The sequence below is a fragment of the Sus scrofa genome, chromosome 5 (assembly GCF_000003025.6).
Source record: "Sus scrofa isolate TJ Tabasco breed Duroc chromosome 5, Sscrofa11.1, whole genome shotgun sequence".
NCBI classification, from domain to species: Eukaryota; Metazoa; Chordata; class Mammalia; order Artiodactyla; family Suidae; genus Sus; species Sus scrofa.
The window spans coordinates 14,946,701-14,967,494 of record NC_010447.5 but is presented as its reverse complement, the minus strand read 5'-3'; the positions used below and the strand labels follow the sequence as shown (position 1 = coordinate 14,967,494).

Below are 20,794 nucleotides of genomic sequence, written 5' to 3'. Positions count from 1 at the left end.
TGGGGCTTTCTTGGGGGGGGGTTGTGCCCATGGAATGCAGAAATTCCCAGGCTAGGGATCAAACCCAACCCCATGCCATAGCAGTGACCCTAACCACAGCAGTGACAATGCCAGATTCTTACCCCACTGAGCCACTGGGCAGCTCCTAAGAGGCTTTCATTTTAATGGAATCAAAGCCAAGTGTGGAAAGGCAGATAAAGAGCAAATTAAAGTTTTCCTTTGGCATATCAGGTAGTCTGAAGTTAATTCACTGGCCATGGTAGGCTTTTTAGTAGGTAGATAATGTGACTGAAGCTGAGCAGATAGCAGCAGTATACAGAATGGTCTAACGTAGGGAGAGGCTGAGGCTGAGTGGCTTATTACTCCTTTTTTTGTTTGTTTTAACAAGATAGAAGTTCATTTCTACTCAGTTAAAAGTTGTCTGGTGGGAGCCCTGACATGGCTCAGTGGTAACAAATCCGACTAGCATCCATGAGGACTTGAGTTCAATCCCTGGCCTTGCTCAGTGGGTTAAGGATCTGGCATTGCTGTGAGCTGTGGTGTAGGTCACAGACACAGCTCAGATCCTAAGTGGCTGTGGCTGTGGTGTAGGCCAGCAGCTGTAACTCTGATTTGACCTTTAGCCTGGGAACCTCCGTATTCCCGGGGTGTAGCCCTAAAAAAATAAATAAGGGTGTCCGGTGGTAGGCGATCCAGGAATGGTACGGTGGCTCTGTAGGCTCTACATTTAATCAGCCTCTGATGACCTTTTTTTTTTTTGTCTTTTTGCCATTTCTTGGGCTGCTCCTGCGGCATATGGGAGGTTCCCAGGCTAGGGTCTAATCGGAGCTGTAGCTGACCTACACCACAGCTCACGGCAACACCGGATCGTTAACCCACTGAGCAAGGCCAGGGATCGAACCCGCAACCTCATGGTTCCTAGTCGGATTCGTTAACCACTGCGCCACGACAGGAACTCCCTGATGACTTTTTTTTTTGTTCACCATATAAGTATGTAGCTTACATCCTTATGGTCACCTCATGGTCTGATATGGCTGCCAGAGTGTAATTCATCTCATCTACATTCCAGACAGCAGAAAGAAGGGAAGGAGACTGGGGGGAGGAAGTGGAGCATTGTGACCCACTTCTTAGCTAAATCAGCTCCCTTTAAGCAGCCTCCCTGGAAGTCCAGGACAATATTTCTAATACTTTGGTTTATGCCTTATTGGCCAGAATTTAGTCCTGTGGCCTTATCCAACTTTCACCTGGAAATATAGTTTTGTGTTTGATTTTTTTTTCCCCTTAAAAAAAATTTAAGAAGTTCTCTTGTGTACTAGGTGAAAGGTCTGGTGTTGTCACTGTAGCAGCTTGGGTCGCTGCTGTGGCACAGGTTTGATCCCTGGCCCAGGAACTTCCATGTGCCGTGGGCACGGCCCCCCCCCCAATTTTTTTTGAAGTACAGTTTGCATACACAGCCTTACACAGTCTGATAAGTTCTGTCAGGCATGTAACCCACATCCCTATGAAGGTATAGAGCATTCCATTACCCCCAGAAATTCCTTCCTGCTGAGGGTTTTTTTTTTTCCCCTTAAAAAAACAACCAAGAAGAGAGAAATAATGAAGGCTTAATCTGGGTGGTAGCCATGAGAATGGAAAGAAAGCTGGAGAGACTGTGGAGGGAGAATCCAAAGGAGGTGTGGGAGAAATGAGTCAGAGAGAGTGATGATAAAGGAGCCTCAAACAGAAGCAGGACCCTGGGATTGAAGTTGATTGTTGCAGGTGGGATGGGAGGAAAGAGAGGACTGAGTACAGTGTTATGTGTGTTGATTTGAGGTGCTAGTCAAACACCCAGCTGGAGCTCCCAGTACACACTTATGTCTAGAGTTCAGGAGGGCAGTCAGAGCTCAATGGCTTCACAGACCAGAGAGATGCTAACAAGGACAAAGACTAAAAAGTAACCCCAAACATGGTGACCGTGAGCTCTTTACTGACTTGAAGCGGCGTCCAGATGTCTGAGTGGCTTAAATCCTGCAGAAGGGGACTGCTAGGGTCACCCTTTTATTTATTTATTTATTTATCTATTTATTTATTTAGTCTTTTCTAGGGCCGCTCCTGCAGCACATGGAGGTTCCCAGGCTAGGGGTCTAATTGGAGCTGTTGCTGCCGGCCTATGCCACAGCCACAGCAAAGTGGGATCTGAGCTGCGTCTGCGACCTATACCATAGCTCACAGCAACGCCAGATCCTTGACCCACAGAGCAAGGCCAGGGATCGAACCCACAACCTCACTGTTCCTAGTTGGATTTGCTAACCACTGTGCCATGACGGGAACTGCAGGGTCACCCTTTCAAAAACCGAAGTCTGGAGTTACCTGGTGGTTCAGCAGGTTAAGGATCCAGTGTTGTCACTGCTGTGTCTCTGGTTACTGCTGTGGCACAGGCTCAGTCCCTGGCCTGGGAACTTCCGCATGCCACGGGCATGGCCAAAAATAAAAATAAATAAAAACTGAGGGGAGTTCCTGTTGTGGCTCAGTGGAAACAAATCCGACTAGTATCCATGAGGATGTGGGTTCAGTCCATGGCCTTGCTTAGTGGGTCAGGGATCTGGCATTGCCATGAGCTATGGTGTAGGTCGCAGATGCGGCTTGGATCCTGAGTTGCTGTGGTTGTGGCTGTGGTGTAGGCTGGCAGCTGCAGCTCCGATTCAACCCCTAGCCTGGGAACCTCCATTTGCTGTGGGTGCGGCCCTAAAAAGACTAAATAAATAACTAAAGACTGGGAGTTCCTCTGTGGCACAGCATGTTAAGGATCTGGTGTCTCTTTGGCAGCACAGGTTCGATCCCCCACCTGATGCAGTGAGTTAAGGATCTGGTGTTGCCACAGCTGTGGCGTAGGTGGCCGCTGCAGCTTGGATTTGATCCCTGGCTTGTGAACTTCCATATGCTGTGGGTACAGCTACAAAAGAAAAACTAAAAACTGAAGTCCTTGGACATATGCTAACGTGCTGTACTGCCCTCTTAACAAGTTTGTTGATGAAAGGAGGAAGGAGGAGTTCCCGTCGTGGCTCAGTGGGAATGAATCTGACTGGCATCCTGAGGACACAGCTTTGATCCCTGGCCTCGCTCAGTGGGATAAGGATCCAGCGTTGCTGTGAGCTGTGGTGTAGGTCACAGACACGGCTTGGATCTGGCATTGCTGTGGCATAGGCCAGTGGCTACAGCTCCAATTTGACCCCTAGCCTGGGAACCTCCATATGCTGAGGGTGTGGCCCTAAAAGGACAAAAAAGAAAGAAAAGAGAAAAGAAAAAGAAAAGAGGAAGGAACTGGAAACCTTGGAGGAAAAGATAGGAGCTGACCCCATCCTTCCACTATAATAGCCCTGTCCTCTCTTCAGTTCCCTTCTTGTGGGAGAAGGTGATGGGACAGCTACCTGCCTTATCTGACCTCCAAAAAATCAAGCCAAAGGGCTGGATGTGGGAGAGAGCTGCTACTTTTGACACCTACTGGGGTGGCCTGGGCCAGCCACTCCTGCCAGGGTAGGTGTGAGGAGACATACATCTTTAATAGGAAAGGACAGAGGGCAAACATGCTGGACTCGAGGATCCTGTGGTTTGAATTTTGTCTGCTGTTAATCACTTAGCTAGATGACCTTGGGCAAGTTACTTAACCTGAACACCCAGTTCCTCATCTTTAACATGGAAACAATTAGGCCTACCTTTCTAGATGGTTTAGAGGCTTACAGACAAGCGTTTGGAACACGATAGGTAATCGTAAATGGGTCTTAATTATGTGACCCAAGCCCCTCACTTTGAGACCAAACGGCTAACGGACAGGTTAGAATCTGCAACCTCCTGATCTTAGAGCGCAGAGGGAGCTCCCGCGGCCTCCTCCCCCCAGGAGGTGGGGACAAGGTGGAGGAAGGGCTGCAGGAGGAGGAGCTGGCGCGTCGCGACCCGCCCCGTCCCCCGTCCAGTCTGGCCTGGGCGCCGGAGGAACTGCCGCCCTCGCCGCTGCCACCACCAACCTGTCCTCGGTGCCCCGTGCCCTGTCCCCATCTAGTCATGACCCTGCGCCCCTCATTTCTGCCCCTCCGGCTGCTGCTGCTGCTGCTGCTCAGTGGGGCGATGTGCCGGGCTGAGGCTGGGTTCGAAACCGAAAGTCCCGTCCGGACCCTGCAAGTGGAGACCCTGGTGAGGAGTTAGTCCCGGGTGCCGCGGAGGTCGGGCTTCGTGGGGGAACTCCGAGGTCTAAACCAGCCTGGGAGCGGGGAGGCGGGGAAGTGCGGGGACTGACGGCGGCTACTGAGTCCAGGGGCAAGAATGGGCTCTTTGGAGGAGCCTCCGTGACTCCTGTAGTGCGGTCACAGGTGGAGCCCCCTGAACCGTGTGCTGAGCCGGCTGCCTTTGGAGACACGCTGCACATACACTACTCGGTGAGGGGCCTGGGGGCCGGGGCGGGGCCTTGGGGGGCGGCGCCCTGGTGAAACACGTCAGCGTTGGCTTGGACACGTGGCAAGCGGTTCAGGAGTAACTCAGGCTCTGGGGTCCTGCAGCACGTGGCGGGCGGGGGAGGGGCGCTCCTGTTCCCTAACCTTTTCCCCTTCCTGCTTTTACGCCAGTTCCTTCCCAGCCCTGAGAAATGAAGGGTGGAGAGATCTCCGAGAAGTGCCAGCCCTTTTGGGTCTTCCTGTTCCGTTCTGCCGGAGGGGAATGCTCGGCTGCTGCTGCAGGGGTGGGGGGTTGCCGCCCTGTTGTGTGTGTGCCCTGCTGGGAGCGGGAGGGGGAGGTACTAGGTGTGCGCTCTCCCCCCCCACCAGGGCAGCTTGGTAGATGGCCGCATCTTTGACACTTCTCTGAGCAGAGACCCTCTGGTTATAGAACTTGGTCAAAAGCAGGTGATACCAGGTATGTGAGATGTACCTCCTATCCCACTTCTTTCCAGCCTGAGTCCTGTCTTAGCTTCTTCAACCCGGTCAAACACCTTGCAAAGGCCCCCTGGAATAAGACCCCAGGGCTCCACTAGCCACCTCCTGAGATTCAAACCCCACTTCTAGTACTCCTCTTGCCCCATACCACACTGGAAGCCGGAGATCTGAGAAGTGGGGCGCTCAGTAGAGAATCAGGGGGAGCCTTTGGTCATCCTTTCCTGGGATTTGGGGAATTTAGGTAGTTTCCTGTTCAGTTGTGTCTTCTTCCTCAAGGTCTGGAGCAGAGCCTTCTAGACATGTGTGTGGGGTGAGTATCTGGGCAGGGGTGGGCTTGGGTACCCTCTGCATGGGTGGAGGCTGCCTCTGCTATCCCTGCTCCCAGAGGAGGCAGGAGAATGGGCTTCATCCTGGGCAGGTCCAGGTCATTGGGCTTCGAGGCTTTGGATAAAGAAAGCCTCAGGCCTTCTGGCTGTGGGTTTTGTTGATAGATTTGAGGCATCTGGGGGGATGGACACCTGAGCCGGTCAGCCTGTTTGGTGCTCAGGTGGGGAAGTCCATGTTTGGGTGTGACTATCCACAGGGTTTTGCTGGTGGGGCTTCAGATGGGTTGAGGCAGCTGGTCCCACCTGTTCCCACGCTACCTATGACTCACGTTCCTTCCCTCAGAGAGAAGCGAAGGGTAATCATCCCTTCTCATCTGGCCTATGGCAAACGGGGATTCCCGCCATCTATCCCAGGTAATCTGACCAGGCCTCTCTGAGGCAAAATACCTAGTCCCAGAGTTGCCTGGTGGCTCAGCGGGTTAAAAACCTGGTGTTGTCACTGCTGTGGCTCAGGTTGCTGCTGTGATGCGGGTTTGATCCCTGCCCTGGAACTTAGGCTAGCTGCAGGTGTAAAGCTATACCTTATGCACTTTGTCTGGAGCTTGAGAAGGTCTAAACCCAGCTTGCTGAAAGGCACCAGAGTGGCTGAGGCTTCCTTCGGCAGGCCCAGCCTTTTCTTCCTCAGATCACTGGCAGGGACTAGAGACATACCTGTTAAAGCCACCTGGCTTGCCCTTTGGCAACCAGTGACTTTTAGGGAGGAGACACCTGCTTGAGCCACTTTTAGGGAGGAGACACCTGCTTGAGCCGCCTGCTGCCAGTGCCACCTGCAACTCTGGACTTCTCTTCTGCCTTTTTCCTACAACTTCAAACTATTGTTTGTGCAGCTGGCATGGCTTCTCACCACATCTCTTCCATTCCTTTCAGCCCTCCACCAGGGAAGAGATAGTAAGAGTGATCATAGTCAAGTAGTTCAAAACTAAAAACTTTTTTTTCTGTCTTTTTAGGGCTGGGCTGAACCCACGGCAAATGCAAGTTCCCAGGCTAGGTGCTGGATTGGAGCAGCGGCTGCTGGCCTACACCAGATCTTTAACCCCCTGAGCGAGGCCAGGGCTCGAACCCACATCCTCATGGATGCTAGTTGGATTCGTCACTGCTGAGCCACAACAGGAACTCCAAAAAAAAATCAACTTTTAAAAGCCAAGCCCACCCCCTAATTTTAAAAGCCCTCAGAGTTCATCACTGAAACCTATTTTTGAAGGTCTGAGACTGGTTAGAGAAATGTTCTGTTAGTTACAATGAGTTGTATTTTCAGAGTTTGGGGATAAAAGTTCTTATCCTAGTTCCAGCTTAGAGAGAGACCCAGAAAAGGGGTTGAGGGACTAAAGAGAAATTCTTTGGAGTTCCCTGATGGCTCAGCAGGTTAAGGATCTGGTGGTGTCACTGCTGTGGCTCTGGTTACTGCTGTGGTATGGGTTCAACCTCTGGCCCAAGAGCCTCCATATGCTGCAGGTGCAGCCAAAAATAATTTTTTTTCTTTTTTTTTCTTTTTAGGGCCGCACCCATGGCATATGGAGGGTCCCAGGCTAGGAGTCCAATCGGAGCTACAGCTGCTGGCCTACGCCAGAGCCACAGCAACGCCAGATCTGAGCTGAGTCTGCAACCTACACCACAGCTCACAGCAGCGCTGGATCCTTAACCCCCTGAGCAAGGCCAGAGATCAGACCTGTGTCCTCATGGATCCTAGTCAGATTCATTAACCACTGAGCCACGACAGGAACTCTAGTGCTTTTCTTTTTTTTTCTTAAAATAGTTAAAAAAAATTTTTTTTTTCTTTAGGGCCATACTTGCAGCATATGGAAATTCCCAGGCTAGGGGTCGAATTGGAGCTGCAGCTTCCGGCCCATACCACAGCCACAACAATGTCAGATCTGAGTGACATCTGTGACCTATACCACAGCTCACAGCAATGTCTAATCCTTAACCCACTGAGAGAGGCCAGGAATCAAACTTGCCTCCTCATGGATATTAGTTGGGTTCTTAACCCACTGAGCCACAATGGGAACTCCAAGACTAGTCTTTTAAAACAAGAGAGAAGAAGAAATCCTTTTACCCGAAGCTTTCTGTTACCTCATTTCCCATGCTGCTTCTGTTTGCATTTCTCCTCCAATTCACTCCTGTTCATCCCCCCACTTCTAACTTGTTAAACCACATCCTTCTTCCTCTCTAGTCCTTATGTTGAAATACCTATTTTTTTTTTTTTCTAACAATTACATTGAGTGTGCTCATTGGTTGGTGAAATTTTAAAAAGTCTAGTTTAAATCCAATTAATTTCAGCCCTGCAAAGATTCTGTCCATGGGCTTTTTGGGAATGGAATACAGTGAGTACAGAGGTTCTCTAACTGATATGATGGAGAATATAAGAATGTCTCTATAAATGGAGAGCAGCCTGTACTTTTCAGATCCACAGAAGTTTTCCTGTCAAAGACCTGTCAGTGAATACAAGCCACACGTGTCTATTTAGGGTAAACGTGACTGTCGCTGGAGAGCCTCATAACCCTCTTCTGCCTCTGCCTTTGGGACCGGGAACTCAGCCCTCTATTTAAATCTTGCCAGCTTTGTAGTTGTTGCTATGGTGTGGTCCGCCCTCCCTGTTTTCATTCAGATTCTGAGTCCTGGATAAAATGCGCAGATTCTAACCCTCACCTCCTCTCTGCCTCTAGCGGATGCAGAGCTGCATTTTGACGTGGAGCTGATTGCACTCATCCGAGCCAACTACTGGCAAAAGCTGGTGAAGGGCATTTTGCCTCTGGTAGGCATGGCCATGGTGCCAGCCCTCTTGGGCCTCATTGGGTATCACCTATACAAAAAGGCCAGCAGACCTAAAGTCTCCAAAAAGAAGCTCAAGGAAGAGAAACGAAACAAGAGCAAAAAGAAATAATAAATAATAGTAATTTTAAAAATCTTTGCATTCTTCACCCGATACGTTCTGAGGCTACCTTTGTAAGTGGGAATGAGATAAAGGGTGGGGAAAAAGGCCTTGTGAGTTGGGTCTTGCCTGGCATAAGGGTGGTTGGGGCTTCGGACCACTTCTGGCCTCCTCTTCCTGTCCTAACTTTCCCCAAGGACCACAGGATCTCTGGGTTCTCAAGGTGTCCTGACTCAGAGGAGCAGTAAATCACTGCGAAGGAAGCCTCCTGGTAGTTGCCTGGCTATTCTTTCCACTCCCTAGGCCGCTGTACTCCTAGTGTCCTCCAGATAGACTCTTCTATCTACCACTGCAAAGATGTGAGGAGCTCATAAACTCCATGGAGATTTTTAATAGCAAAGTCCTCGGGTCTCTCAAAACATTCTCTGGGAGTTGAAAAGGTATTTTCTCCTTGTATCACAGGATGTGGGAGATCACATGGGCAGCTTCAATGATGTTGTAAGTGGTTGGAGGTTTTTTGTCACCTGGTTCGGCTGTAGGTGTGGACAAGGGCCGGGGTAAGTTGCTGCGGTGGTTGACAATGAAGAGTGGGTTGAGCTGGCTCAGCACCTCATCACTCACTGAGATGCCATCCAAGTACTGCCTGAGCATCTCCCGCAGCTTCTCGTTGATTTTTAACAACTGGGTGCGTCTGTGTTGGAGACTCAGTTGCTCCAGTTTCACTTTGTTGTATCTTTTCCAGAAATTCTCCATGCCTGTGTAGTCTACTATTGCCTGGGAGTTGAATTAAAGGAAGAAGGTGTGTGGTAGGACCCATTAGCAAGTGCAGCCCTGTTGTCCCCAGCCTTGGGGATGGTCTCCCAGCCCTAGGAACCTCACCTTTGCAAGCTCCTCATTAAACTCCTCTGGGTCAGTTTTCTCTATTTCTTCCTGCTCCTCGGGAGTCAATACTGAAGAATAGAAAGGTAGCACTTTTTCTTCCTCTGTTTCAAACTTCCTACATATTTCAGCAAGTTTAAGGATCTTTTCACCCTATTGGGAGCAAGAAGATCCCCTTTATTAGGAAAGGGGGTGGGGAGGGGAAACAGTGGTGTTTGTTCCCTTGCTTCAATCCAGGGAAGCTACTTATCCAAATGGGGGACACAAGTAATCAATACATCTAACAGAGCACTTGCTAGGTGCCAAGCACTATTCCGAGTATTTTTATATTCTTCTAAAATTCAGTCATTAACGCATTTGATTTAAAATGTGAGAGGAGGGAGTTCCTCTCATGGCTCGGCGGTTAACGAACCCAACTGGTATCCATGAGGTTGCGGGTTTGATCCCTGGCCTCGCTCAGAGGGTTGAAGATCCGGCATTGCCGTCAGCTGTGATGTAGGTCACAGACACAGCTCGGGTCTGGCGTGGCTGTGGCTGTGGTGTAGGCTGGTGGCTACAGCTCTGATTCGACCCCTAGCCTGGGAACCTCCATATGCCTCAGGTGCGGCCCTTAAAAAAAAAAAAAAAAAAAAAACTGAGAGGAGGAGTTCCCGCTGTAGTGCAACAGGATCAGCGGCGTCTTGGGAGAGCTGCAATGCAGGTTCAATCCCCAGCCCTGAGCAGTGGGTTAAGGACCTGGCATTGTTGCAGCTGCACTTAGGTTGCAACTGCAGCTTGGATCTGATCCCTGGCCTGGGAACTCCATATGCCATGGGGTGGCCAAAAAAAAGAAAAAGAAAAAAAATGTGAGAGGAGGGGGAGACTGGAATAAAACCCCGGTATTCCAAGTGCCCCCTCAGGCAGGACGCCGGGGGAAGTCCGAAATCTCTCCCAAACCCCATTCACTTCACAAGGGGCCAGTGTCCTTGGTTTGGTTCAGGCTGCCCTCTCCCCTTTGCTACCTTGTCGACAGTCCTCCTCAGGGCCTTGAGGGTGGCATTACTTTCCAGGGTGAGTCTGACCAAGTTCTCCTGTGATACTCCCCGGGCCTGAGTCCTTTGGGCCTTCAGTTTTTGCAGTTGTACAAGGACCAACTCCTTGTCATCACGAATGTCCTGGTTCTGTTCTTCACTCTCGCGGCTGTGCACCATGATCTTGCCTTTTAAAATAATTATGGAATCCTAGAACAGAGATTAGAGGAAACACTTGAGTATTTGAGGCTCCTCAGTGAGCAGGTAAAAGGACTGCCTGGGGACTGAAATCAGAGCACACTGTCTTTCCCAACCGGTGACAGGGCCCAGTAGAAACTGGGGAAAGAAGAACAGGGGCTAATGAGCAGTTACAGCAGTGAATCTTTCAGGTGGGCTGCACTAACCTGTAGTCTCTGTATTTTTTTCATCTGTGCTTCAATCTCTTTGGAGCTCCTCTCGTCCTTCACCTTTAGAGTCTCGAAGGCGATCTTTCGATCCTCTGTGGCATCAGTGTAATTCTTGAGTGCATCCTGGAATCTCCTCCATAGATCTTCTACCGCATTCTCCAGTTGCAGTCTTAAAAAGTGCTTCTCTTCTAAATTCTAGGAAGTGGCCCCAAAGTAGCTAGTGCTTGGATTTACCCTATTAGTGTCCTTTCACTTCCACGAGCAACCTCCCTAACTTGAACTATTTGTAGCACAGCCTGGTGCAGAGGTCCCGGGTGAAAAAGCCTACAAAGTTCGGGCAGTTGATGTAAATAAGCGCTGTGGGCGAGATGGCGCCTGTGGTGAACCGGAGAGGAAATGCTCCATTGGTGGGGGATGGGCACACGGGGCTCAGCTCCAGTGCATGCCCCCATTTGGAAACGTGGCCCAGCGTTCCTAGAGCTTTATATTTTTTAAGGGAAGCTGAAATTTTGGATTTTTATGTGAAATCTCCCCTTTTTTTTTTTTTTTTTAATTGGCTGTACCCTGTAGTATATGGTATTCCTGAGCCAGGGACTGAATCTGAGCTGCAGCAGTGACCTATGCCACAGCTGTGGCAATGCTGGAACCTTTTACCCACTGCACCGGGCTGGGGATCAAACCTGCGCCTCCATAGCCACCCAAGCCCCTGCAGTTAGGTTCTTAACCCACTGGGCCACAGGAGGAACTCCTCCCAATTTTTAAATGTAGGAAGCACATTAAAAATTTTGTAAACTGTTACGGGGTGGATTTCTCTTGTGGCACAGTGGGTTAAGGATCCAGCATTGTCACTGCAGTGGCTCGTGTCACTACTGTAGTGCAGGTTTAGTCCCTGGCCTGGGAACTTCCACATGCTGTGGGCACAGCCAAAAAAAAAGGCTGCAACATTATGGGGCAGAATGAAAACAAAGACCCTCAACTCCCAAACCCAGGTGTGCAGGGTGGCTAAGCTGACAGCCTCCAGGGTGGTGGGAGCTCCAAGGGGCAGGAGATGTGGACTCTCCTCCTGGCTCCACCACAAGCCAGCAGCATGGCTCTGGCAGGTCATTTCACTTCTCTGGGCCTTAGTTTCTGCATCTACAAATCACAGGGGTAAAGCCAGATCATCTCCTTGGTGTGTTTTAGCTTTAAAATGCATTTCCTGGAGTTCCTGTCGTAGCTTAGTGATTAACGAATCCAACTAGGAACCATGAGGTTTCGGGTTCTATCCCTGGCATTGCTCAGTGGGTTAAGGATCCGTCATTGCCGTGAGCTGTGGTGCAGGTCGAAAACGCAGGTGGGATCCAGCATTGTGGCTGTGGTGTGGGGGGGTGGCTACAGCTTCAACAGACCCCGAACCTGGGAACCTCCATATGCCGCGGGTGCGGCCCTAAAAAGACAAAAGACAAAAAAAAAAAAATGCGTTTCCTTGACATTTCAGGATGGTCCTCCATCCCCACCGATTTTCACGAAATTTCAAAAAGAGTAGGGGTAACTACAGCAGCAACAGGCATTTTATTGACTATGGTGGTTAAAGGGATCTCTTCTAGCTCTGCTGGCCTAGAGCACTTTTCTCTCACTTCTCCCCCAGCCATCCCTTTGTACCTTGTTTTTGAGATCATCCCACATGCTCTGGAACTCCAGCTTGCTTTCATACTCAGAATCTATATAGTTTTGCTCCATGGCCATGAAGACATCTTGTAGGTAGCGAATCTCTTTTTCATGCTGGTCAACAATTGTCTTCCTACAGGAGATAAGATACTGTCCCTGCTCTGAGGGATAAAGCATATGGACCAGGAATGACAACGCAGAGCAGTATGTAATAAAACTACATGACCGATGCAAACTCTCAGGTACTGAAGAAGAACAGAGGGAGGGTGGGTTATATTCTTTTCAGGGTCAGAAAGAATGAATATTATTTTGATTTTTGAGTAGGTAATACATTCATATGATACAAAAATTAAAAGGTACAAAAGATTGCAGTGAGAAGTCTCCTTCCCATGGAGTTCCCGTCATGGCTCAGTAGAAACAAATCTGACTAGTATCCATGAGGATGCAGGTTGGATCCCTGGCCTCATTCAGCAGGTTAAGGATCTGGCATTGCCGTGAACTGTGGTGTAGGTCGCAGATATGGCTAGGATCCCGAGTTGCTATGGCTGTGGTGTAAGCCAGTGGCTACAGCTCCAATTCGACCCCAGCCTGGGAAACTCCATATGCCTCAGGTGTGGCCCTAAAAGGACCAAAAAAAAAAAAGTCTCCCTCCCATCCCTGTCCCCTGGATGGGTAGTTGAGTAGGATTTTGATAGTTGAAAGTGGGTGGCTGTTCACAGGCAGCACCTTAACACAGGCTCTGGGCGCTCCCTTGGACTCAACTCCCCCACCCATCTCCTCTTAGGCCCCGATACCTTTCTGTCTCAAACTCCTTGGTTAGGGACTCCAGCTCCATGTTGTAATTTTCCTCGAGGAGGCTGAGCCGGCATCTCTGCAGGGCCAAGAGCTGGTCAATGTTGTGCAAGTGGCTGCGCAGGGCGTGGGCGTACTGCTCCTCTGCTTCTGACAGGTCCTTCGCTAAAGACTGGGTGGGAAACACAGAGTTATCATTTTGGCTGAATGGCATCTGTGTGAGAAAATCCACACGTGTTCAGTTGGCGAGTTCCTATGTTCCCTACTTCCTAATGCCAGTCCTTTGGCTCTGGGATTTCTGGTTCTACCACTTTTGAATGGGAGAAGCCAGTGCCTGCGAAGGGGCCATGTGAACGCATTCCAGGCAGCAGCCCTGCTGAGCTCCCAGTGACAGAATCAACTGTCAGTCCTCTTAGACGTCCCGCTCACCAAGCCTTCAGATGACGGCAGCCCAAATTGACCTCTCACTGAAAACTGTATGACAGACGCCAGGCAAGAACCTCCCTGGTATGCTAAGTCAACTTATAGAACTGAGAGAGAGAGGGAAACAAATTGTTTTAAGTCTCTAATTGAAGGGTGGTTTGTTATGTAGCAATAGATAACAGGCACACCTCTGCTGGCAGAAAAGGGACAGTGGGGAGCGTCAGTAAAGATAAGAACTTTAGTGGATTAAAAAACATCACATGTGGGAGTTCCTGTGGCTGTGGTGTAGGCCGGCAGCTGTAGCTCCAATTTGACCCTGAACCTGGGAACCTCCACATGCGACGGACGCGGCCCTAAAAAGGAAAAATAAATAAATAAATAAGGAAATGAAAAGACATTCTCACTCCCCCTGCAAAGGAGCTTCAAGTCTTGCAGTAGAAGTTACATGAACAGAAAATTACAGTATAACATGGAAAATGCTATGAGGTTGATGATAGCCCAGTGACAATAGGCTACAAAGGACTGAGTGCCTACATCTGACGCAGAACACTGGGGAAGGCCTCACACAGGAGATGTCATTTGTATCGCTCTTGAAGGAGGAGGGAGACTTTGCCAGGAAGATTGGAGAGATAGGGAAAAGCGAATTCCAGTTAGAGGGAACAGCATGTGCAAAGGCACCGGAAAGAAAGAAGTCTGGCTATGGGAAAGGTTCAGCCCAGATAATGAAGAGCTCTGATGTTCCTTCCATGGAGTTTTAAGAGGGGAGCCACTGAGGCAATTTAAGCAATGGAGTAACAGGATCAGATTTTTGTTTTAGAAAGATAGTCCTGGTAGTTGTGTAGAGACAGTCATCTGGAGGCAACTGAGCACAAAGTTGGGAAGATAAGAGACTACTGCAGTAGTCCATGTGAGAGAAAAAATGCCCAGGTCCCAACTACAGGACAGTGGAGAAGAAGAGCAGGGTGTGACTGAAAAATACTTAGGCAGAAGATTTAGCAAGACTTAGAAACAAAATCGGCACAACACTAAACCAACTATACTCTATAAAAATTAAAAAATAAAAATGTAAAAAAAGTAAAAAAAAAAAAAAAAAAAAAAGACTTGCGGTGTTTCCATTGTGGCTCAGCAGTAGTAAATCCTACTACTAGCAATACTAGTGAACTAGTATCCAAAGGAGGTGGGTTTGATCCCTGGCCTCACTCAGTGGGTTAAGGATCTGGTGTTGCCGTGAGCTGTGGTGTAGGTCGCACCTACAGCTCTGAGTTGACCCCTGGCCTGGGAACTTCTATATGCCACACCTGTGGCCCTAAAAAGCAGGAAAAAAAAAAAAAAGACATAGTAATAGAAGTCACGGATGGCAGCAAAGCTTCGATGATTCCCAGATTCCTGGGATGGATAATTTGGTGAATGTCGCCAGCCACCCAAATAGAGTATGAGAAAGAAAAGATTGTGCAGATGGTGGAGGATGGGAATGGGACTGGCTAAAGAAGGGGGAGCTCATGAGTTCAGTTGTGAGCATAGTGCAACAGCTAGGAACAGATATCTAGGGATCCTGAACATAGGGATTTGGAACTCAAGAGAAAAATCCCTCAGAAAATTCAAGAACCTCCCAAGAGCATAAGGTTGGCTGGTTGAATTGCTTAGAGATCCTGAACTGCTCTTACCCAAGGAGATCTTTTCAACCTCATCCAGGGCCGCTGAACTTGAACCAAAGAGGCCAGACAGGATTGGTTGAATAAAGGACTGGAATGGGACACAAGAAATACGTGCTGTATCACAGCTTTCTCACTGACTAGCCGCGTGACCTTGCCAAACGGGCTCTTCCTTCTGGAACTGAGTTTTAACACACTGAAATGAAGGTATAGGACTAAGTTCAGGAGTTCCCGTCATGGCGCAGTGGTTAACGAATCCGACTAGGAACCATGAGGTTGCGGGTTCGGTCCCTGCCCTTGCTCAGTGGGTTAACGATCCAGTGTTGCCGTGAGCTGTGGTGTAAGTTGCAGACGCGGCTCGGATCCTGCGTTGCTGTGGCTCTGGCGTAGGCCGGTGGCTACAGCTCCAATTGGACCCCTAGCCTGGGAACCTCCATATGCCGCTGGAGCGGCCCAAGAAATAGCAAAAAGACAAAAAAAAAAAAAAAAACCAAAAAACCAAGTTCAAGTCATTGGGTGATGTCTACTGTGCCTTACAACTATTGTATAGTACTGGTTTGAGGCAGTAGATGACCAAGGAGAATGGCTCCTCTATCAGAGGGAAAGGGATGACAGCCCAATATTCTGTTTTTCATTTCCATGAAATTAACAGTAGCCTGGCTTCATCACAGCCTGTATCTTGTGCAGGCTTTAAGGTCAGTTAATAATAGGCCCATTCTATTAAAAGGAGAGATCAAGCCAGCCATATTCAAGTGTTTGGGAAGAGAGCTTGCCTTGATGACACTGTCCTTGCAGTCCACCACTCGTTCAAAGGTTTGGCTGAGGATCTCAATGTCCTTATGAAGCTCCCTGGTCTTGACTTCCCGAAGGACTGTTCTCCATTGAGTATTAATCTTATTAAGGTTCATAGCACTGTTGTGCTCCTCCTTGGCCAGCTTGTCCTGTGTGAAGAAATAAATACACACCCCCACCCCAAGAGATCAGGACTGAAACCCCTGATACAGTACAACAAAAAGGATCACATTTGGACTTCTCTCCCCTCACAGCAGGTTAAGGATCTGGTGTCAGTGCAGCAGCCTGGGTTGCTGCTGTGGCATAAGTTCAATCCCTGGCCTGGGAACTTCCCTATGCTACAGGCACAGCCAAGAAGAAAAAAAAAAAAAAAAAAGATCACACTTGCTTTGTCAACTGACATCTTACCTTTTGTGTTTTCTGATTGACCGGAACCCTTGGTGGCTAACGTTCAGGAGCTCCTGTTCTTGTTTGGGGAGGGTCTGAATTAAGGCAGGAACAGCCCAATGATATTTCCTTCTGGCTATCAGAGCAGGATGTTGTTTGCGATGACCCATCTCCAGGGAGAATATCAGAATTTCTGACAGCCCGGACAACTGATAGCACCTACTGTCCCAGTTCTGGGGCTCAGTTGTGACTGTCAAATCTATTGCCTTGCCCCCCCCTCCCCCGGCCATGCTTCACAGAGAACTGCCTCTTCCCCCAAACAATAATGCCTGGGATCTAAGTATATCTGTGTCTTAAGGTTTCCAGAGAGGGGTAGGCCAGCATGAAAATTAGGCTGCCATAATGACAGGGTCAAGGCGACAGGGCCGGGGGGGGGGGGGTGGGAAGAGGGGCGCGGGGGGGCGGTTGTAGGGGGTGGGCTGGGCAGAGAGTAATGCAGAAATCCATCACCTTCAAGAACTGGTTCAGGAGCCTCTCTTTCTTCTTGGCCATCTCCTCCTCTGCAAGCAACTTCTGCTGAAACAGAAGCAGCTGCTCCTCATCCGACAGGGGAATCTTGGCCTTTTTCCCCTTCTTAGACATAGCTTGGGTGAGGAACTGGATCTGGGCGAGGATCCTCGGCCTGCCTTGGCCAGAACTAGAGGGGGTAGGAGGAAAACGTCCCCAGAAAGGAGCCTTCTGGAAATGCCCCTGGCGGGTAATGGAACCTTAAATCTCAGTCCTCAGGTAAGGGAGAGCCTGGGAGAGCAGTAAGGCAGGGCTCCCAAGGCTAAAGACGCATCTCCGTCTCCTAGCAACGGGGATCTCGCTAAGATGGCGCTATAAGAACTAGGAGAAGAGGCCCTGGCTTGGAGCGCCCTCTGCCCTTTGGAGGACCACAGTTTTTGAGAAAGAGGGTCATTTTCTCAAAACCTATTTTAAAACCTATTTTGGATTATTTTTTACATAATGGGCATATTTTAAAATAAGTTTTGGAGAGAGATGAGAAACAGGACCGTTCATACGCTGGTGATGGGAATGTAAAATGGTACAGCCACTTTGGAAACAGTTTGGCAGTTCCTTAAAATGTTATAAATTTACCATGTGATCCCGCAGTTTCAGTTTTAGATATCAATCTAAGAGAAGTGAATGTGTATCCACAGGAATGTTCTTGCACAGGAATGTTATTAGCAACAAGGCTCATAAGAGTCCATCTGGAAACAACCTAAGTGTCCAAAAACAAGTGAATGTCAGACAAAATATGCTCTTTCTATATATGAAATACTATTCAACAATAAAAAGGAACAGACTATGCATGCATGCTACAGTGTGGATAAACCACAAAAACATGCTCGAAGAGGCCTGATACAAGAGACTACATATTGTATGGTTCTCTTTATGTGAAATATCCAGAAAAGACAAAGCTATAAAGAAGGAAATAGACTACAAATTGATTGCTTGGGGGTAGGGGGATGGGAGATTAATATTAAATGCACACAAGATATCATATTGGGTTGGTGTAAATATTCTAAAACTGATTGATGGTGGACAACTGATGAATTTGTTTCAAAAAATCTTTGAATTATACACTCGAAAAGGGTGAAGTGGCTTCCATGATCTGAAACAATGCTATGCGGAATACCATATGTGGTGGATGAGGCATTCTGTAAATCCACAGATGGTAATTTGGGCAGAAGCCTTGCGTGCAGAGGGAAAATGTGTATCCAGAATAAATATCTTACTCCACTAAGAGCAAAACACTGCCCCTTCCATGATGGAAGCGGTCCAATATAATCAACCTGTTTACCCAGGAGAATGACACCATGCAGGCGCCCCAGTGTTGGTTGCTGCTGCTGCCAAACTGGGCATTCTGTGATAGCCTTAGCTAGCTTGGCCTTGGTGAGTTAAAGCCCATGTAGCCAGGTCCATGCATAACCTCTGTCCCTGCCACAGTGGCTGCTTTGTTCACAAGCCCATTGAGCAATGGCAAGAGTGGCTGGAAAAAAGATCAACTGGTGAACACACATAACAGTCACCCTGATTCTGGTGGTGGATCAGCTGGAAGAAGAACCCTGGTCTTTGTCTTTTGCAAAGAAGGAATTCAGCAAAGAGACCAAGCTTGTGAAATAGAGATGGAGTTTATTAGCAACAATTACATGTGGAAGAGCACATGGGTGAACTGGGAGTTGTGTGCAACAGGGGAGTCTTAGGTTGCTTATATGGGGGCAGTTTTCAGGGTTATCTTTGGCCAACCATCTTGCTTGTAAGCCAGCTGCAGCTGCTCAGCCTGGGGCCTCTCTATCTCCTATTTCAATCTTATCCACTTGATTATTAAAATCTTTCTCTGCTGAGGTCACTCTTTGTGAGCACTTACATGGAACAGAAATATCTTCCCCTTTCTTTTTGCCCATTCAGAGAGTTCTGTCCACATAGCTCTTCCCCAAATGTGTCACCAATTTTCCAATCATGTTTCTTCCAAGTCCCTGACAATTCGGCCAAGCCATTGGCCATAGCCCATGAGTTGACATATAATCATATGTCTGGCCATTTCTCCTTACAAGTGAAATGAACAACCACGTGCCCTACTTGAAGTTCTGCCCACCGGGGGGATCCCCCTCACGATGTCCTTCAGAGATTCCCCAAAAGGAGCTATAGTATTATAGCTGTTCACTTGTGGGTGGTGCCTGCACCTTGTGCAGAATCATCTGTAAACCAGGCCTGAGTCCTCTTCCTCCAACAACTGATGACAAGGACCTCCGCCTCTGAGGCTTTGGGTGCAGGCTGGAAGAGAGAAGGTGGTGGAGGCTATGAGAATTTGGACCACTTCTTCGTGTAACTTATTTTTTTTTTTTTTTGTCTTTTTGTTGTTGTTGTTGTTGCTATTTCTTGGGCCGCTCCCGCGGCATATGGAGGTTCCCAGGCTAGGGGTCCAATTGGAGCTGTAGCCACCGGCCTACGCCAGAGCCACAGCAACGCGGGATCCGAGCCGCGTCTGCAACCTACACCACAGCTCACGGCAACGCCGGATCGTTAACCCGCTGAGCAAGGGCAGGGATCGAACCCGCAACCTCATGGTTCCTAGTCGGATTCGTTAACCACTGCGCCACGACGGGAACTCCCGTGTAACTTATTACTTGTGTCTTCAGGCCCATCAGCCTCATCTCCTCTCTCATTTGATGATGGAGTGTAGCTCTGAATGCCCAATTTCATGGCTTGGTGAGTCTGATAACACCCAGTTCACCATGGGCAGCTCAGGTCACATAGTCATTTCGTGTCCCACGGTTCAGCTTTCAGCCTCTACTAAGACATAGTAGCAGACCAAGAGCTGTTTCTCAAAAGAGGAGTAGTTATCTGGGGAGGGTGGCAGGACTTTGCTCCAGATTCCTAAGGGCCTGGGCTGCAGTTCACCCAGAGGGGGCTGCCAAAGGCTCTAAACCACATCCCCCTCTGCCACTGCCATTTCAAGCACCATCAGATCGAATGGCTTATGTGGCCCATGCGACAGGACGTCTTGCATAGCAGCTTGAGCTGTTGCAGAGCCTGCTCTTGGTCTGGCCCCATTCAAAGCTAGCAGCTTTTCGGGTCACTTGGCGAGTGGGCCAGAATAACACGCCCAGATAAGGAATACGCTGCCTCCAAAATCTGAAGAGCCCCAAAAAGGTGCTGTGCGTCTCTTCTGGTTGTAGGAGGGGCTGGATACCACAATGTATCCTTTCTTTAGAAGGCATATCTCACTGTGTCCCATACTGCTGCACCCATGAAATTTCACGGAGCAGGAAAGGCCCTGAACTTTAGCCAGATGTATTTCCCACCCTCTGACACACAAACATTTCACCAATAAAAACCAGTAAGTCTGCGGTGGTTGCTACTTCTTGCTTACTAGGTCTGATCAGCATAATGTCATCCATGCGAAGGACAAGTGTGACATCAGGTGGACAGGAAAGGTGTCAAGCAGAACATCATGCCCTGATGATGAGTGTCAGGGAAGGACTCCAATTACACGGAGGAAGAGCAAAGATCATCCCAGGGCTGGCTACTGGGAGTAGAAATCCAAACACTGCTCACTGCCTCTTAGAATTGGAGTTGCCAAGGAGAACAACGCAGTCAAGCACTGGGTGGAACAGTACTTCACTTACAAAGAGAAGAGACAGAGCAACATCAGCTAATCGCGGCTGTTGGTCCCCCATGGCCCATGGGTCCTTCCTGGAAGCTGATTGGCAATTGGCCTACACACACCCCCTCTAGTGCCAAGTAGAAGGACCCCTCCCCCCTCCCCCATAGAATCTGAAATAGCTGGGGGCATGCCTGAGTACTGTTGATGCATTTGCTTAAACAGAACAAAGGAGTACACACTGAGCATGAAACAGAGAGAGAGATTCCCACACAAGGTGATAAGCCCAGCACAGGCTGTGTGGGCTCTTTACCTCTTGGTAAGAAAGTGATCCAGCACCAAGGTCCATGCTTATGTTGCTGAGTGGCGTTGAAAGATCGTGAGCATGAGGAGTTCCCGTCGTGGCTCAGTGGAAGCAAATCTGACTAGTATCCATGATGACCCAGGTTCCATCCCTGATCTTGCTCAGTGGGTTAAGGATCCAGCATTGCCATGAGCT

General features: G+C 49.0%; 2 protein-coding genes across 2 annotated transcripts; one reads left to right on the top strand and one right to left on the bottom strand.

Moving 5' to 3' along the window:
* Positions 3,264 to 8,190, top strand: FKBP11 (FK506 binding protein 11). Its single transcript, XM_003126097.4, has 6 exons — positions 3,264 to 4,167; positions 4,344 to 4,409; positions 4,794 to 4,881; positions 5,178 to 5,211; positions 5,571 to 5,641; positions 7,951 to 8,190. The coding sequence occupies exons 1-6, from the start codon at positions 4,039 to 4,041 to the stop codon at positions 8,166 to 8,168; spliced, it is 606 nt and encodes a 201-aa protein (XP_003126145.1). The 5' UTR covers positions 3,264 to 4,038; the 3' UTR covers positions 8,169 to 8,190.
* On the bottom strand, positions 8,528 to 17,631 carry CCDC65 (coiled-coil domain containing 65). Its single transcript, XM_021091591.1, has 8 exons — positions 16,656 to 17,631; positions 15,740 to 15,907; positions 12,894 to 13,063; positions 12,094 to 12,232; positions 10,450 to 10,647; positions 10,037 to 10,255; positions 9,036 to 9,188; positions 8,528 to 8,930 (listed from the first exon to the last, which is right to left on the bottom strand). The coding sequence occupies exons 1-8, from the start codon at positions 16,785 to 16,787 to the stop codon at positions 8,613 to 8,615; spliced, it is 1,497 nt and encodes a 498-aa protein (XP_020947250.1). The 5' UTR covers positions 16,788 to 17,631; the 3' UTR covers positions 8,528 to 8,612.

Excerpts from the sequence above, each read along its gene's own strand:
- FKBP11 (XM_003126097.4), top strand. The coding sequence starts at position 4,039 with ATGACCCTGCGCCCCTCATTTCTGCCCCTCCGGCTGCTGCTGCTGCTG. Across the intron at positions 4,168-4,343 it reads CCCTGCAAGTGGAGACCCTG|GTGGAGCCCCCTGAACCGTG; the intron begins GTGAGGAGTTAG and ends GTGCGGTCACAG. Across the intron at positions 5,212-5,570 it reads CTTCTAGACATGTGTGTGGG|AGAGAAGCGAAGGGTAATCA; the intron begins GTGAGTATCTGG and ends TCCTTCCCTCAG.
- CCDC65 (XM_021091591.1), bottom strand. The coding sequence starts at position 16,787 with ATGTCTAAGAAGGGGAAAAAGGCCAAGATTCCCCTGTCGGATGAGGAG. Across the intron at positions 13,064-15,739 it reads GCAAGGACAGTGTCATCAAG|TCTTTAGCGAAGGACCTGTC; the intron begins GCAAGCTCTCTT and ends TTTCCCACCCAG. Across the intron at positions 9,189-10,036 it reads TGAGGAGGACTGTCGACAAG|GGTGAAAAGATCCTTAAACT; the intron begins GTAGCAAAGGGG and ends TGCTCCCAATAG.